Source organism: Mastigoproctus giganteus, chromosome 4, assembly GCF_048544385.1.
Source record: "Mastigoproctus giganteus isolate SK-2022 chromosome 4, ASM4854438v1, whole genome shotgun sequence".
NCBI classification, from domain to species: domain Eukaryota; kingdom Metazoa; phylum Arthropoda; class Arachnida; order Uropygi; family Thelyphonidae; genus Mastigoproctus; species Mastigoproctus giganteus.
The window spans coordinates 240,438,210-240,453,538 of NC_143578.1; the positions used below are offsets into that span (position 1 = coordinate 240,438,210).

The window sequence follows — 15,329 nt, forward strand, 5'->3', positions numbered from 1 at the left end:
CATTTTCATCCTATCCCACAGAAACTATTGAATTTTTAATAGAGAAACCAACATAATCAAATTACAAATTTCACCTAAAACAAATATTTATTACATGATGTAAACAATATAAACTTTACAAACTATTCAGTAGATGATTACAGGCAAGAAAGAGAGAAAAAGAGATTTAAAAATATATTAAGCTCAAGGAAATAAAAAAATCCCTTTAGTGACTAACTCGGTGAAAGAGCAGCTGTATGGAGCAGCATCCAACGCAATGTAAAATTGCATTCTCTAGCTATATTAAGCAGCTTGGGTACATTGTCCAGTACAATTTCTTCAACTAAAGTGCCCTCCTTAAGTAACTGTTCCACTTCAGGAATGTACTTTGATACTCTCATTCGATATTTCAGAGCCTAGAAAGAGTGAAAAGTGTTGTTTAAAAAATTTATACATATACAGCCTTTACATACTTAAGTAATATAATACAGAATAAAATGTTAAAAAGCCCTGAAATGTTACAAAACTTGATCATATGATTCATGAATTCTGATAAGCTTATTAAAGAGCATACTGATATTAATTTAAGGTAATCAGACACTTAAAATTAAAAAACTGTAACATATATTACCTGGGACGTATTTAATTATCATAATATTTAGAACATAAGATGTAACATTTTTTTTTGAAAATTTTGCCCCAAATTCTCCTGCCTCTTATGGTCCAAAGGATACAAGGTGCATGCAATTACGTTTTTATCTCTAGCCATGGCTAGAGAAACTATGGTCAAAATATCTAGTTGGCCTTCTGAAAAAGCTAGCTTTTTTTAGTGTGTAACCATTTCAGTCTGTATGTAATGGAGGCAACAAAAAAAAAAAAAAAAAAAAGGTTTTGAATTAGAGGCAATTAACACTACTGAGTTAGCTGCAATTCTAGGCTGCAGCCATCAAACATATAAATTAACTGATCAACTGGATGGAGGCACCAAATTATGACTTGACACTAAGAGGATGAATGAAGAGACCAACAATTTCACAAATGGAGAAATGGGCAAAAAATTAACGAGAACTGATTAAACAGAGTTAGTGTAACAACTGTCATCTTTCAAGAAAGTTTGAATCAGCAATGCCCTTAATGGCACTAAAGTCATTACAAGCTTTGAAGAATGAAAAGGTTCAGCATATTAATAATTACAAGTGTGATAGTAGTAACAAGTTTTTGGAATCACACAATGATAAAAACTTCATTTTACACTAAAATTTTGTTTACTGAACTCTTGTGAATCTGTGTTTCAAATATTATAAAATAAAATATTTTTTCCCTTTGCCTTCTAAAACATATTGTTTAGAAAATACTTGTATGTAAATAGGCTAGTTTTGTTGTTACTAAAGTACTGAAAGAATTGCAAAAGAGATGAAAAAGTTAATTTATCCAAATTCTAAATTTAAAAAAGAGCTTTTGTAATACAGTAATGCTTTGCTCACTACCTCAGATTCATATTGATAATCTGTTTATTTTTTGCTTCATCTAACTTCTCATTCAACCTAGACTGTAATACTACAAGATCCTGAACTATTATGTTTAGGATTACTATAAAAAAAAAAGTGTAAACTCATTTTAAATCAGAATAAAATCTTAATTTACATATTTTATTATAATGAGATTTATATCACAGTTGCAATTTTTATTTAGATACAATTCATTTCCAAAAGCTTTTACTATTTTTAATTTAATTTTGCACATGCATAAATTATATTACCATACCTGTTCCTTCACATTAGAAGCATCCAAAGTATTACTAAGAGCTTGTTTGGCTGCTTTGTATGGTTCCCATGCATCAACTAAATTAATTGTCATTCCCATGTATATACTGATCACCTATATAAATACAATAAACAAATTTCTGAAAAATTCATTAACTCATTATGAATATTAAACTGTAATGTTTTCTTTCAGTCTAATGTTCTGATAGCCAAAACAATTTTTGCTATCAGCTGTTTCTTATATTGTGTGTTACTCTAATATTTAATAACGTAACACACAATATAAAAAACTTTATGTATTTATCAACTACTACTTACTTTTAATGTTAATTATGTGAAGAACCAGATAATTAACATTAATCTCACAAGAAACTGATTAGCATTAGCATTAGTAGAGGCATTTGATGCAAGAAAGCAAGCTTATGTAGCATCAGCCAAAAAAAAAAACCACTTCCACTTCACCCCCCTGTTCGTTCAAAATACATGTCCAGCTGAGCCTTAAACTTATTTAGGCTATCAACCTCCACCACAAGGGATGGAAGTCTGTTCCACCAACCAACCACCCGCTGGCTAAAGGCAAATTTCCGCACGTCTATCCTACATCTGTCTTTCCTCAATTTGAATTTATGCCCTCTCAGGTGATTTTTCTGAGCTAGAGGAAGAATCCCATCAGCATTGAGCATGCTTAAACCATTCAAGGCTTTATACACCTCTATCAGATCACCTCGCTGGTGCCTAGTCTCCAGACACTGTAATTTGCAAAACTTAAGCCTTTCTTCGTAAGAGCACCCCTTTGTTCCATTCACTAATCTTGTTGCCCTTCTCTGTACTCGTTCCAGCAGCTCTACATCCTTCTTGAAATGAGGCCTCCAGACCTGTATACAGTACTCTAGGTGTGGCCTGACCATCGCCTTATACAATGGAATAATCACCTCCTTATCCCTGCTGGAAAAATTCCTGTATATCATTGACAATACTCCATGAGCTACTCTTGCAGCCCGTCTGCACTGCTCAGAGAACTTCATATCTGCCTGCACAACCACCCCCAAGTCCCTTTCATTCTCTACCACTGTCAGTGTTGTACCACAGAGTTGATACGTTGCTCTGGGGTTGCTGTTTCCCATGTGTAGTACTTTACATTTGTCAATGTTAAACTTCATTTGCCACCTCTCAGCCCATCTGCTCAACCTTTCCAGATCCTGTTGCAGCAGCATAGTGTCAGTAGTGTCCTTGACAACCCTGCCAACCTTTGTATCGTCTGCAAACTTGGACATTAAGCCCGATATACCATCATCAATATCATTTATAAATACAGAAAACAATAATGGACCCAACACTGAGCCCTGAGGGACTCCACTAATAACATCAGTCCACGATGAGCAGTGTCCATTGATTACCACTCTCTGTCTTCTCCCCCTCAACCACCCCTTTATCCATAGCAGCAATTTGCCTCCAATGTCACACTGCTCCAATTTGTGTAGCAGTCTTCCATGTGCAACAGTATCAAAAGCCTTTCTAAGATCCAAGTATATAATATCAAAGTTATTCCCTGCATCCAGTTCTTTTGTGACTGCATCATAGTATCCAATCAAGTTGGTCAGGCAAGACTTCCCCTTAACAAAACCATGCTGTGTCTGAGCTATAACTGAAGTCTTGTCTAAATGATCCTGCAGTGCTTCTTTAACCAGTGCCTCCATTAATTTTCCTGAAACAGAAGTTAAGCTCACAGGTCTATAATTACTTGTGTCAGCCTTTGATCCTCCTTTGTGAATTGGGGTCACATTTGCACATTTCCAGTCTATGGGTACCTCCCCTGAGTCCAAGGAAGCTCTCATAATTATGGCTAAGGGATTGCTTACTTCCTTTGCTGCCTCCTTTAATATAACTGGATAGATCCCATCCACCCCGGGTGCCTTTCTTGTGTTTATCTTCAACAGTTTCTCCTCCACTTTACTCCCAGTTATTTCAAGATTCTGTAGCTTACTGCTAGAGTTGAATACACCTCTGGCATTCCCCTCGCTGAATACCTCCTCATGTGTGAATGTCGATGCAAAATATTCATTTAGTTTGTTAGCTACCTGAGCAGGATCATCAACACTTGACCCATCAATATCAAGTGGACCAATCTGATTCATCCCCTTCCTTCTAGAGTTTACATAAGTAAAGAACTCTTTGCTGTTTTTCTTTGCATCCCTTGCCAAAGATTTCTCGTAATCTGCCTTCGCCTGCCTAACCTCCTTTGTAACTTGGTTGCATATCAACTTGTATCTATCATAGGCTTCTGTGTCATGTGTTAATTTGTATGTATCCCATGCATTTTTCTTCTCTGCCATATGCCTCATTAGTTCATCTGACATCCATTTTGGCCTAAACCTTGAACAATATTTCTTAGTTGGTATGTAAAGCCTAGTAGCTTCCAAGATAAGTTCTTTGAATGCTTCCCATTTTGAATTTGCTGTTGGTAACATCATCAGTTGGTCCCACTGTATAGAATTTAAATACTGTCTCAGTCCATCGTAGTCGCCTTTACGGAAGCAATAACCCTTCCCTTTACCCCTAATGGTAGTTACCTCTTTGAGTAAATCCCACTTCAGCACACTGTGATCACTGCCACCTAGTGGTTCATTTATCTGCAGATTCTTAATGCATGAAGAATCACTGCTGATAATTAAATCAAGAGTATTACTCCCTCTAGTTGCCTCCCGAACATGCTGATGTAGAAAACAATCATCCAATAAATCCACAAAAGCCCTGCTAGTGTGTGAGTAACCAGCCCCCAAAATCCAGTCAATATCTGGGAAATTAAAATCTCCCATTATAAGACACTCTGATTTACTGGCCCACTCTATTTCCCTGTACAGTTCCTTATTATACTCATCAGAGTCGTTAGGCCTATAGCACACTCCTACTCTCAATTTTGATCTCCCAATGTTTATTTATCATTGTATGCACAGCTGTCAGCTATCAGCTGTTTCTTATATTGTGTGTTACTCTAATATTTAATAACGTAACACACAATATAAAAAACTTTATGTATTTATCAACTACTACTTACTTTTAATGTTAATTATGTGAAGAACCAGATAATTAACATTAATCTCACAAGAAACTGATTAAAATGTTTACTACTTCTTGAATGGAAATATGGAATTTTGGATTTTAATCCAATTGAAGGGAAATCCACCTTACTTTTAGGAGTTTTTCTTCCAATTTGACAGAAGAAAAACTGGATATTCTTGTCAAGCAACCTTGACTAGGGCTGATTAATTCAATCATAGTGAGCTGAAAGCCTAAAAATGTTTCTGCCCTTTCCAATCCAGATTGACTCAATCCTTAACAACTGCTACTGAGCAATGTTGTTTGAAAAGTATTAGTTTTCAGTCAGCATTATCTTGCATAACAACTAACGGAACTGGTAACTACTGAAGCATCAGCTTTGCTGCATTGTCATGAATGTGAATATTCACTTCTTACCCAAAATTAAGAACTGCTCTGGGGCTAGCACTTACATGCCATACACTGATCTCTTGTGGATACAGCAAAATGTGTATTAAGCGCCACCTCAAGGGATCAGCAAAATATGGTGCTTGATATAAGTACCTAAAAAATTTTAGTAACTTTGACTTAGACATTCTATTAAATAATACTAATAAAAACAATTCTCAATATCAAACAACTTTATTTGAAATATTACTTTTTTTCTGAAAAAAAAAAAAAATGTTTTTTCCTATTTCACTAGACAGGATACTAGAACAGTTGATGAAGTTCTGTCAATAATACACAGAACCTTTTCAGTAGGACAAAGAGGCAATTATTCCACTGTATAAAATAATGGCTAGGGCACATCTGGAATACTGTATATATGCATCACTGTCTTTCCTAAAATGAGGTTTGGAACCTTCCTTTTAGAACATAAATCTGTTGTAAATAGTGTAGGGAACAGTAAGATTAGTTAGCAGATTAGATTCACTGGAGTTAGGGAAACAAAAGGATATCCTTACCGGAAAGATTGGGGATTCTGTAAATTATAATCTCTGGAAACCAAGCATCTTAGCAGTAACATAATTGAAGAGTAGAAGACTCTTAAAGGATTAATTAAACTAAATGCTGATAGAATCTTTACTTTTTAAAACTATTTTCCATAATATTTATGGAAAGAAGTTTACAAAGACTGCCTGATATGCTTCAAAACTATTTGGCTTCACTGGAGAAAGAAACCTCTGTGCACACTAGGACCATATATATATATATATATACTATTCTTTCAATGCCACCAACTGTATCATTTCTGTTACCACAGAAATATTTGGTTCAATCTTAGCTATGATGTTTCTACTAAATTTATCTCCATTTCTTGAAACAAATGTTCTGTACACAAAGAAGTCAGCCATCTTGTCCCATAAGATGAGTAATTTCATTGCTGCTATGGCGACATGATGTCAAGGCCTCTTTCCCATCTTTGTCTTTCTTTCTGATACAAACACAAAGTATGAGCATATAACTTTTTTGCACTTGGGACCTTTAATTTCAGAATAGGAGCAATATTAATATTCTGTATATTGGTAGAAAAACAAGCTGTTGTATGTCACGGATGCAATCCAAATAAATTCATCGTCTTGTGGGATATCTTGCCATACCTGCTGTCATTGTGCTCTAAGCTAAAGCATGGAGATAAGTAAAAAAAGTAGTAAACCCATGTAGATACCAAAACTATTTCGGTTACACTTATTTTAAATGTTTTTGCTTTAAAATATGATTTTCACAGATGGTTTGAAAAAAATATGTTATTAGTAATAGTATTTGCTGTATAGTGCAAGGAAGCTACAAGCTTTTGCTGCACTGGCAAAAAAAAAAAATTATATGCTTCCCTCCTCACATAGGTGAACATCCAGTTCACCTTTGAATTTATTCAAACTGTCAGCCTCAACTACCTGCGAGGGTAACTTGTTCAGGCAATCAATGACTCACTGGCTAAAAGAAAACTTCCTACAATCTAATCTAAACTTTGTCCCTATAATTTAAATTTATGGCCCTTAGTTCTGAAATTCCACCTTCATTCATTTTACTAACTCCTCTCAGAGCCTAATAAAACTCAATCAGGCCACCTCTGAGGCGTCTGGTTGCCAAGCTCTGTAGTCCACATAATTGGAGTCTTTCCTTGTAGGGTCGTCCTTTTGCTGATCTCACCATGCAAGTTGCCCATCTTTGGACCCTTTCAAGAATGTCAATGTCGTTTTTCAGATGAGATCACCATACTTGAACACAGTATTCCAAATGGTCTTACAACTGCCTTATAAAGTGGGATTATGATTTCCCTATCTACAAGATAACATTTAATAAATCATCCATAGGATGTCATGAGCTTTACTGGATGCCTGTTTACACTGCTCAGAAAACTTCTTATCTGCCTGTATTGTAACTCCCAGATCCCTTTCTTTCCCTACTGCTTTTAATTCAACACCAAGTGTATAATTTATTTTGGTGTTACTATTTTCTAAGTGTAAGACCTTGCATTTTGCTGCATTAAAACATAGCTGCCACTTCTCTGACTATTTCTGAAATTTGTTCAACTATTTATTTGATTATTTCATTTTATTATGTTACATTTCATGTGTTTCATTTCATTTTATTTTCATTGTATGTTTGGATATTTCTTGAAGTTTGTTCAAGTCATCCTGAAGGAGCTGCTTGACAAATTATATGGCAAACTATCCCTAATATCTATTAACAAATTATAGTCAACCTCTTACTGAAAACTGCAACAATAACAACTTGCAAAAAAAACAACAAAAAACAATGCTATTTATATTTTACAATGGATAGAATGAAATTTAAATAATCAAAAGTTACCCAATTATCAGGAAAAAACTTGTCTACAATTTCTCTCATTTTTGCTTGGTGATTGATTAAGATGTCAGGACTGAAGTACAAAACAACATACAACATTCCTGCCTGGGTAGCCAAAGCAGTGCTTCTATGTTCAGGAAAGGGATAAGTGGAAATCTGAAAGTAAATAAATATATTAACATGCAGTGATAGAAACAGGAATAAAATAAAATTACAAAAAAAAGGTTTGGAGTGACCAGACATCTAATTTCAAGATAGTCAGTGATTTCTTTGTTTTGCATATTGTGTGCATTTCAACAGATAATAAAACAGTTCCCAATGAACAATAACACAAAAGAATCCCAAAAATGTAAGCAGTTTTTTATATTTGTTTGATTGAGTTTTTAATTTTAACACACTGGTATTTTCATAAGATAATTCACATCATTTTATGAAAATTAAATTCTGGAAAATTAAAGAACCACAAAAATAATAAAATTATATAAATACACACTAATACACTATAACATTGGGAATGATATATTTGTATCATTCCCAATGTTATGAAGGCACAAATAGAATATTGACAGCACTCTAAAATAGCAAGGATATAAGGCAATATTCAATGAGAGAATTCAGTGCACAAGTTAGTGACAGAATGGGTCAATAGCATGATCTATATGATTGAGAGCAGTATGGTACTTGGTATCATATGCGCTGCTGGAAATATCAAGGATACTGTTGCTCTGCTGGAGTATTCAGCTAGCTACAACATTGTCTAAAGTGAACTAAGAACAGTCCAACAACCAGAAAGCATGTAGCCAATAGCAGTCTGCAGCCCAGAGGCAGCCTGTTGATATAAGAAGCCAATGCATGATGAATTGTGAAGTACAACAGTGATACATGAAGAGGTATATTGGAATACACACACTGTGTTGTCCTGACACAGATGAAATATAACAGCAGATGACCTCAATGGATTCCACTCTTTCAGCTAAAAACAAGCAACTATGGGTCAATGGACACAGGAACACTGACACTGGATATACAAAGAATGGAAAAAGGTCACTGGTCTGATGAATCCCAGTTACAGTGTTTCATGCTGATGACAGGACCAGGGCATGATAACAGCAGCATGAATCAACAGATGCATCACACCAAATGTCAACACTAAACTGATGGTTTGGGGAGTGTTCCCGTGGAACACATTAGGCCCCATATTCAATGCTCAAGTAGGCAAAATACCACAACAGAGTTAAATCAACTGTATGCATCCCTTCGTGCTTACAGTTTATCCATCTGACAATGGTTATTTCCAACAGGATAATGAGCAGTCACAAAGCACAGTAACATTCAGGAATGACTACAAAGGTGAGGGTGTTTTTTTCCATACTTCACTTAACTACACAACTGCTGGATTTCAACTACAGGTCCACCATCATTCAATCTGAGGCAACTGTGCAACAATGGGCCAGAATTCCTGTGAAATACGTTTGGTACCTCTGGAGTCCATCCTGATGATGCTGAAGGTAAAAGGGATGATACATTGTTTTTGTATATAGTGGTAGGGAATTCAAATTTTTAATTGAGGTAGCTAGGTTGCTCTAACGCATAATTATATAGAGTAATATGCTTCACTGTTTCTATTAGATAGCGTAGTATTGACATTTAATTAATTTAATTTATTGATCTTATTAATTTAAAATAGCATGCCCCAAACTAGAGCAGCAAAGCAATGGGCACAAAGTGGCAGGAGTGCTGTGACTCAGGGGAGAACAGAGGGGGGCGATTCTCCAACACATCACAGCCTAAAAAAATGTGCAACTTGTGAAATGTTTGCTGAACTCTCCAGAACGGAACATGATATTGCCATGGGGGATGTCTTTGTGTGTGCGCAATGTAAGGAGTGTAAAAAAATCAGGCGACAACTCAGCGTTGTTATGGGACTATATGAGAGTTTGAAGGACAGGGTGGATGCCCTCAAAAGATCTAAATTGAGGGGTCCATCAAGCTCTCAGCTACCCACATCAACGCCAGAGCTTGCACTTGGTCATCACGCAACACAGCAGCAACCCTCAAGGCAGAATGCGCTGGTCCCACATGAACTAGTAGTTGTTCGTGACTATTGTCAGGGAAATTGGGAACATGCTTTGCAAAAAGGATAGGTGGAACAAGACCAGGATATGTCGGCCAGGGGAAAAGGCTGATGACGTTGTAGAGCGGATATCATCTTTTAAGGGCACAAAAGGGGATATAGTTGTACACGTTGGCACTAATGATATTAAGAGTAGGAGACCGGCAGAATTACTTAACAAGTACAGGTCACTGTTGAACAAAAGCCGAGAATTAGGGTTGAATTGGAAAGCGTCTGCAATTCTGCCCAGACACGATAGGAGGGAGTATATGATGAGAGCCTTGTTGATCAATTTGGCCCTGGAAAGATTGTGCAAGGCTCAAGGGATAGATTTTTTCCGCCTGGTCTGTACTTGTAAACAGGAGAGACTGCTTCTACGGGGATGGGATACACTTAAATAGAAAGGGTGCAAGAATATTTGCTGATGCAATCGAGGCAGTGTTAGGTGGGTCAGAAAACTGATAGCTTGGGAGGATACAAGAACTAATAGTTTAACAGTAGCCGTAGGCAGAGGCGAAGGTGATTCTTGCACAACTTCTATTAGAATAAGTAGCGACCTGGAGCAAGGGGTGTTGGGGGTTTCAGGGACGGATGGCAGTCATCCTGAAATAGGTGGGTATATGGGATGTGTTAGGGTAACTAGGAATAGGAGCACATATGCTTGCATGTATACCAATGCTAGAAGTATAGTAAATAAATATGATGAATTTGAAGTGTTGGTCAAGACATCAAAGGCAGATATTGTTGGGATATCAGAGACGTGATGTCACAGTGACATTAGGAATGCAGAACTGGAATTTGGGGAGTACAATGTGTACAGAAAGGATAGACAGGATAGAAAAGGAGGAGGTGTCATGCTGTTAATTAAGAAAAGCATAAAATCAAAAGAAGTGCACCCAGTTGTTATAGATGAACAGTGCACTGTTGAGTCAGTTTGGTGTGACAAGCACTGCGAAAGCAAAAATAAGACTAGGAGTGTGTTATAGGCCTAATGACTCGAATGAGTACAATGAACAATTGTACAGAGAAATAGAGTGAGCCAGTAAATCAGAATGTCTTATAATGGGGGATTTTAACTTCCCAGATATTGTCTGACTAGTGTGGGTTGGTCACTCACACACTAGTCAGACTTTTGTGGATTTATTGGATGATTGTTTTCTGCAGCAGCATGTTCGAGAGGCAACCAGAGAAAGTAATACTCTTGATCTGGTTATCAGCAGTGATTATCCGTGTATTAAGAATTTGCAGATAAAGGAACCACTAGGTGGCAGTGATCACAGTGTACTGATGTGGGATTTACTTAAAGATATAATTATCATCAGGGGTAAAGGAAAGGGTTTTTGCTTCCGTAAAGGTGAGTACAGTGGTCTCAGAAAGTTTTTAAATTCTGTACAGTGGAATCAACTGACGATGTTACCAACAGTAAATTCTAAGTGGAAAGCATTCAAGGAATTAATCGTGGATGCCACTAAAAGTTTCATACCTATTAAGAAATATTGTTCAAGGTTTGGGCCTAAATGGTTATCTAATGAACTAATGAGACTCGTAACAGGGAAGAAAAATGCATGGGATTCATATAAATTATCAAGTGACTCAGAAGCCTATGGCAGATATACGCTAGTCTGTAATCGGGTCACAAAGGAGGTTAGGCAGGCGAAGGCAGATTACGAGAAATCTGGCAAAAGATGTAAGAAAAACAGCAAGGATTTCTTTACTTATATCAACTCTAAAAGGAAGGGGATGAATCTGATTGGTCCACTTGACATCAATTGTTCGACTGTTGATGATCCTGCTCAGATAGCAAACAAACTGAATGAGTATTTTGCATCTAAATTCACACATGAGGAATTATTAAGGTTTGAAAATGGCAGAAGGTTATCAAATTGTAGCAGGATACTTACAATGATTTTGTAATAACTGAGAGCAAAGTGGAGGAGAAATTGTTGAAGTTAAACATAAGAAAAGCACCTGGGGTGGATGGGATCTATCCAGTTATATTAAAGGAGGCGGCAAAGCAACTAAGCAAACCCTTAGCCATAATTATGAGAGCATCCTTGGACTCAGGGGAGATTCTCACAGACTGGAGATGTGCAAATGTATCCCCAATTCACAAAGGGGGATCGAAGGGTGACACGAGTAATTATAGACCGGTTAGTTTAACTTCTGTTCCGGGTAAAATAATGGAGTCACTGGTTAAAGATGAATTGCAGGATCATCGAGACAAGACTGCAGCAATAATTCAGACACAGAATGGGTTTGTTAAGGGAAAGTCTTGTCTGACAAATTTGATAGGATATTATGATGTGGTTACAAAGGAACTGGAATAAAAAAATAATTTTAATATCATATATTTGGATTTCACGAAAGCCTTTGACACTGTTGCGCATTAAAGACTATTGTACAAATTGTAGCAGAATGGTATTAAGGTTAAGTTGCTACAATGGATAAAAGGATGGTTAAGTGGGAGAAGACAGAGAGTGGTAATCAACGCGTGCTGCTCTTCGTGGACTAATGTAATTAGTGGAGTCCCACAGGGTTCGGTGTTGGGTCCACTGTTGTTTTGTATATTTATCAATGATATTGATGAAGGTATATCAGGCTTAATGTCGAAGTTTGCAGATGATACAAAGGTTGGCAGGGTTGTTAATGACAGTAATGGCAGTGTGCTACCGCAACAGGATCTAGATAATTTGGGCAGATGGGCTAAGAAGTGGCAACTGAAGTTTAACCTTGACAAATGCAAAGTACTGCATATGGGGTAGAAGTAACCCCAGAGAAACGTACCAACTGTGTGGTACTACACTTAAGGTGGTAGAAAATGAAAAAGACCTGGGAGTAATTGTGCAGGCAGATATGAAGTTTTCTGAGCAATGCACACAGGCTGCCAGGGCAGGTCATGGGGTTTGGTCAATAATATATAGGAATTTTGCTAGCAGGGAATAGGAGGTGATTATCCCTCTGTATAAGGCAATGGTCAGGCCACGCCTTGAGTACTGCGTACAGGTCTGGAGGCCTCATTTTAGGAAGGATGCAGATTTACTTGAGAGTGTACAGAGAAGGGCAACAAGATTGGTGAGGGGAATGAAGAGATCCTCTTACCAAGAGAGGCTTAAGTTCTGCAAATTGCAGTGGCTGGAGACTAGGCACCTGCGCAGTGATCTGCTTGAGGTGTATAAGGCCTTGAATTGGTTGAGCACGCTGAATTCTGATGGGATCCTTCCACTTTTCAGATTACGAACCTAAGGGGCCATAAATTCAAATTAAGAAAGGACAGATGTAGAATAGATGTGCAGAAATTTGCCTTTAGCCAGCGGGTGGTTAATTAGTAGTAGTAGTAGTAGTGGCACATGATGCAAGAAAGCAAGTGTAGGAGCTTATGCAGCATCAGCCAAAAAAAAAAAAAAAAAAAAAAAATCACACCATTCCCTCCAAATGCCTGTCCAGTTCCTCCTTAAATTTATTTAACCTATCAACTTCCACAACGACAGATGGAAGTTTGTTCCAGCAATTAACCACCCGCTGGCTAAAGGCAAATTTCCATACATGTATTCTACATCTGTCCTTTCTTAATTTGAACTTATGTCCCCGTAGGTTCGTAATCTGAACAAGTGGAAGGATCCCATCAGAATTCAGCGTGCTCAACCCATTCAAGGCCTTATAGACCTCAATCAGATCACCGCGCAGGTGCCTAGTCTCCAGCCACTGCAATTTGCAGAACTTAAGCCTCTCTTGGTAAGAGAATCCCTTCATTCCCCTCACCAATCGTGTTGCTCTTCTCTGTACACGCTCAAGCAAATCTACATCCTTCCTAAAATGAGGCCTCCAGACCTGTACGCAGTACTCAAGGCGTGGCCTGACCATTGCCTTATACAGAGGGACAATCACCTCCTTTTCCCTGCTAGCAAAATTCCTATATATCATTGACAAAACCCCATGACCTGCCCTAGCAGCCTGTCTGCATTGCTCAGAAAACTTCATATCTGACTGCACAATTACTCCCAGGTCTTTTTCATTTTCTACCACCTTAAGTGTAGTACCACACAGTTGGTACGTTTCTCTGGGGTTACTTCTACCCATATGCAGTACTTTGCATTTGTCAAGGTTGAACTTCAGTTGCCACTTCTTAGCCCATCTGCCCAAATTATCTAGATCCTGTTGCAGTAGCACACTGCCATTACTGTCATTAACAACCCTGCCAACCTTTGTGTCATCTGCAAACTTCGACATTAAGCCTGATATACCTTCATCAATATCATTGATAAATACACAAAACAACAGTGGACCCAACACCGAACCCTGTGGGACTCCACTAATAACATTAGTCCACGAAGAGCAGCACCCATTGATTACCACCCTCTGTCTTCTCCCACTTAACCATCCTTTTATCCATTGTAGCAACTTACCCTTAATACCATTCTGCTCCAATTTGTACAGTAGTCTTCCATGCGCAACAGTGTCAAAAGCTTTCCTGAAATCCAAGTATATGATATCAAAATTATTTTTTGCATCCAGTTCCTTTGTGACCACATCATAATAACCAATCAAATTTGTCAGACAAGACTTTCCCTTAACAAACCCATGCTGTGTTTGAATTATTGCTGCAGTCTTGTCTAGATGATCCTGCAGTGCATCTTTAACCAGTGACTCCATTATTTTACCCGGAACAGAAGTTAAACTAATTGCCGAAACAAACTTCCATCTTTCATTGTGGAAGTTGATAGGGTGAATAAATTTATGGAGGAACTGGACAGGCATTTGGAGGGAATGGTGTGGGTTTTTTTTTTTTTTTTTGGATGATGCTGCATGAGCTCATACACTTGCTTTCTTGCATCACATGCCACTACTACTACTACTCTGTGAGGTCAATGCACCTAATAAACTGATCACTCCTGTTCAACAAATGTAACAACATCCAGATTGTAGTTTAGTTTCATTAAAGGGCATTAGCTGGAGTTCCTAACAACTTGGGTCAAGAACTCTTCATTTAGTTTCTAGTTCTCAGTTTGTGCCATATGGTGACTAAGATTGTCATAGCAGGCAACTACAGCTGCTTAGCCCAATGCCTATGGTGGGATTTAGGGTTAGTGAAATATCCTTTTGTCTACTGAGACCTTATAGTTCCCAGTGAGAAATCCTAGAAATTGTATAATGAATTTTTCCTGTAGGGAAAAACTCATTATATAATTTCTATCATATGTTACTTTGTGTTGTCATATTTTACAAAATATGCACTCTTCAAAAGAACAAACTGTAAAGGAGACAAAGCTGTCTCAGAAACTGTTGTATTTTCATATGTACCTTCCAAATATTCTTTCTGATTTCAGTACAATGTAGTGTGATTTTAAAAGCATATATTCATAATTACTGTGTATATTCACCCTTCACATACTGTACTAATTTAATTTAGCATATTTTACATAATTTAAATAATTCAAAGTGTGAAAATCTGGTAACTCTAAAAAAAATTTTAAAAATAAATTTAAAAAAACCCAACTGGATTTCTTTACCTAAGGGCCTAGGATACATTGTATATATACAATTATACAATAGGATATATTGTATATATACAAGTGCATACAAAAAAAAAAATTCAGATTACTGTTGGACACCAAGCTTATTACTCAATG

General features: G+C 37.2%; 1 protein-coding gene across 1 annotated transcript in view; it reads right to left on the reverse strand.

Moving 5' to 3' along the window:
* The window catches only part of Strump (WASH complex subunit strump), a 162,182-nt gene that overhangs the window by 82,179 nt on the left and 64,674 nt on the right, over window positions 1–15,329 (reverse strand). Inside the window, exons 7-9 of the mRNA XM_090372123.1 lie at window positions 7,593–7,745; window positions 1,744–1,857; window positions 218–395 (exon numbers count right to left, since the gene is read on the reverse strand). Coding sequence (XP_090228249.1) covers window positions 218–395; window positions 1,744–1,857; window positions 7,593–7,745 — 445 coding nt within the window. The remainder of the gene's footprint in view (window positions 1–217; window positions 396–1,743; window positions 1,858–7,592; window positions 7,746–15,329) is intronic.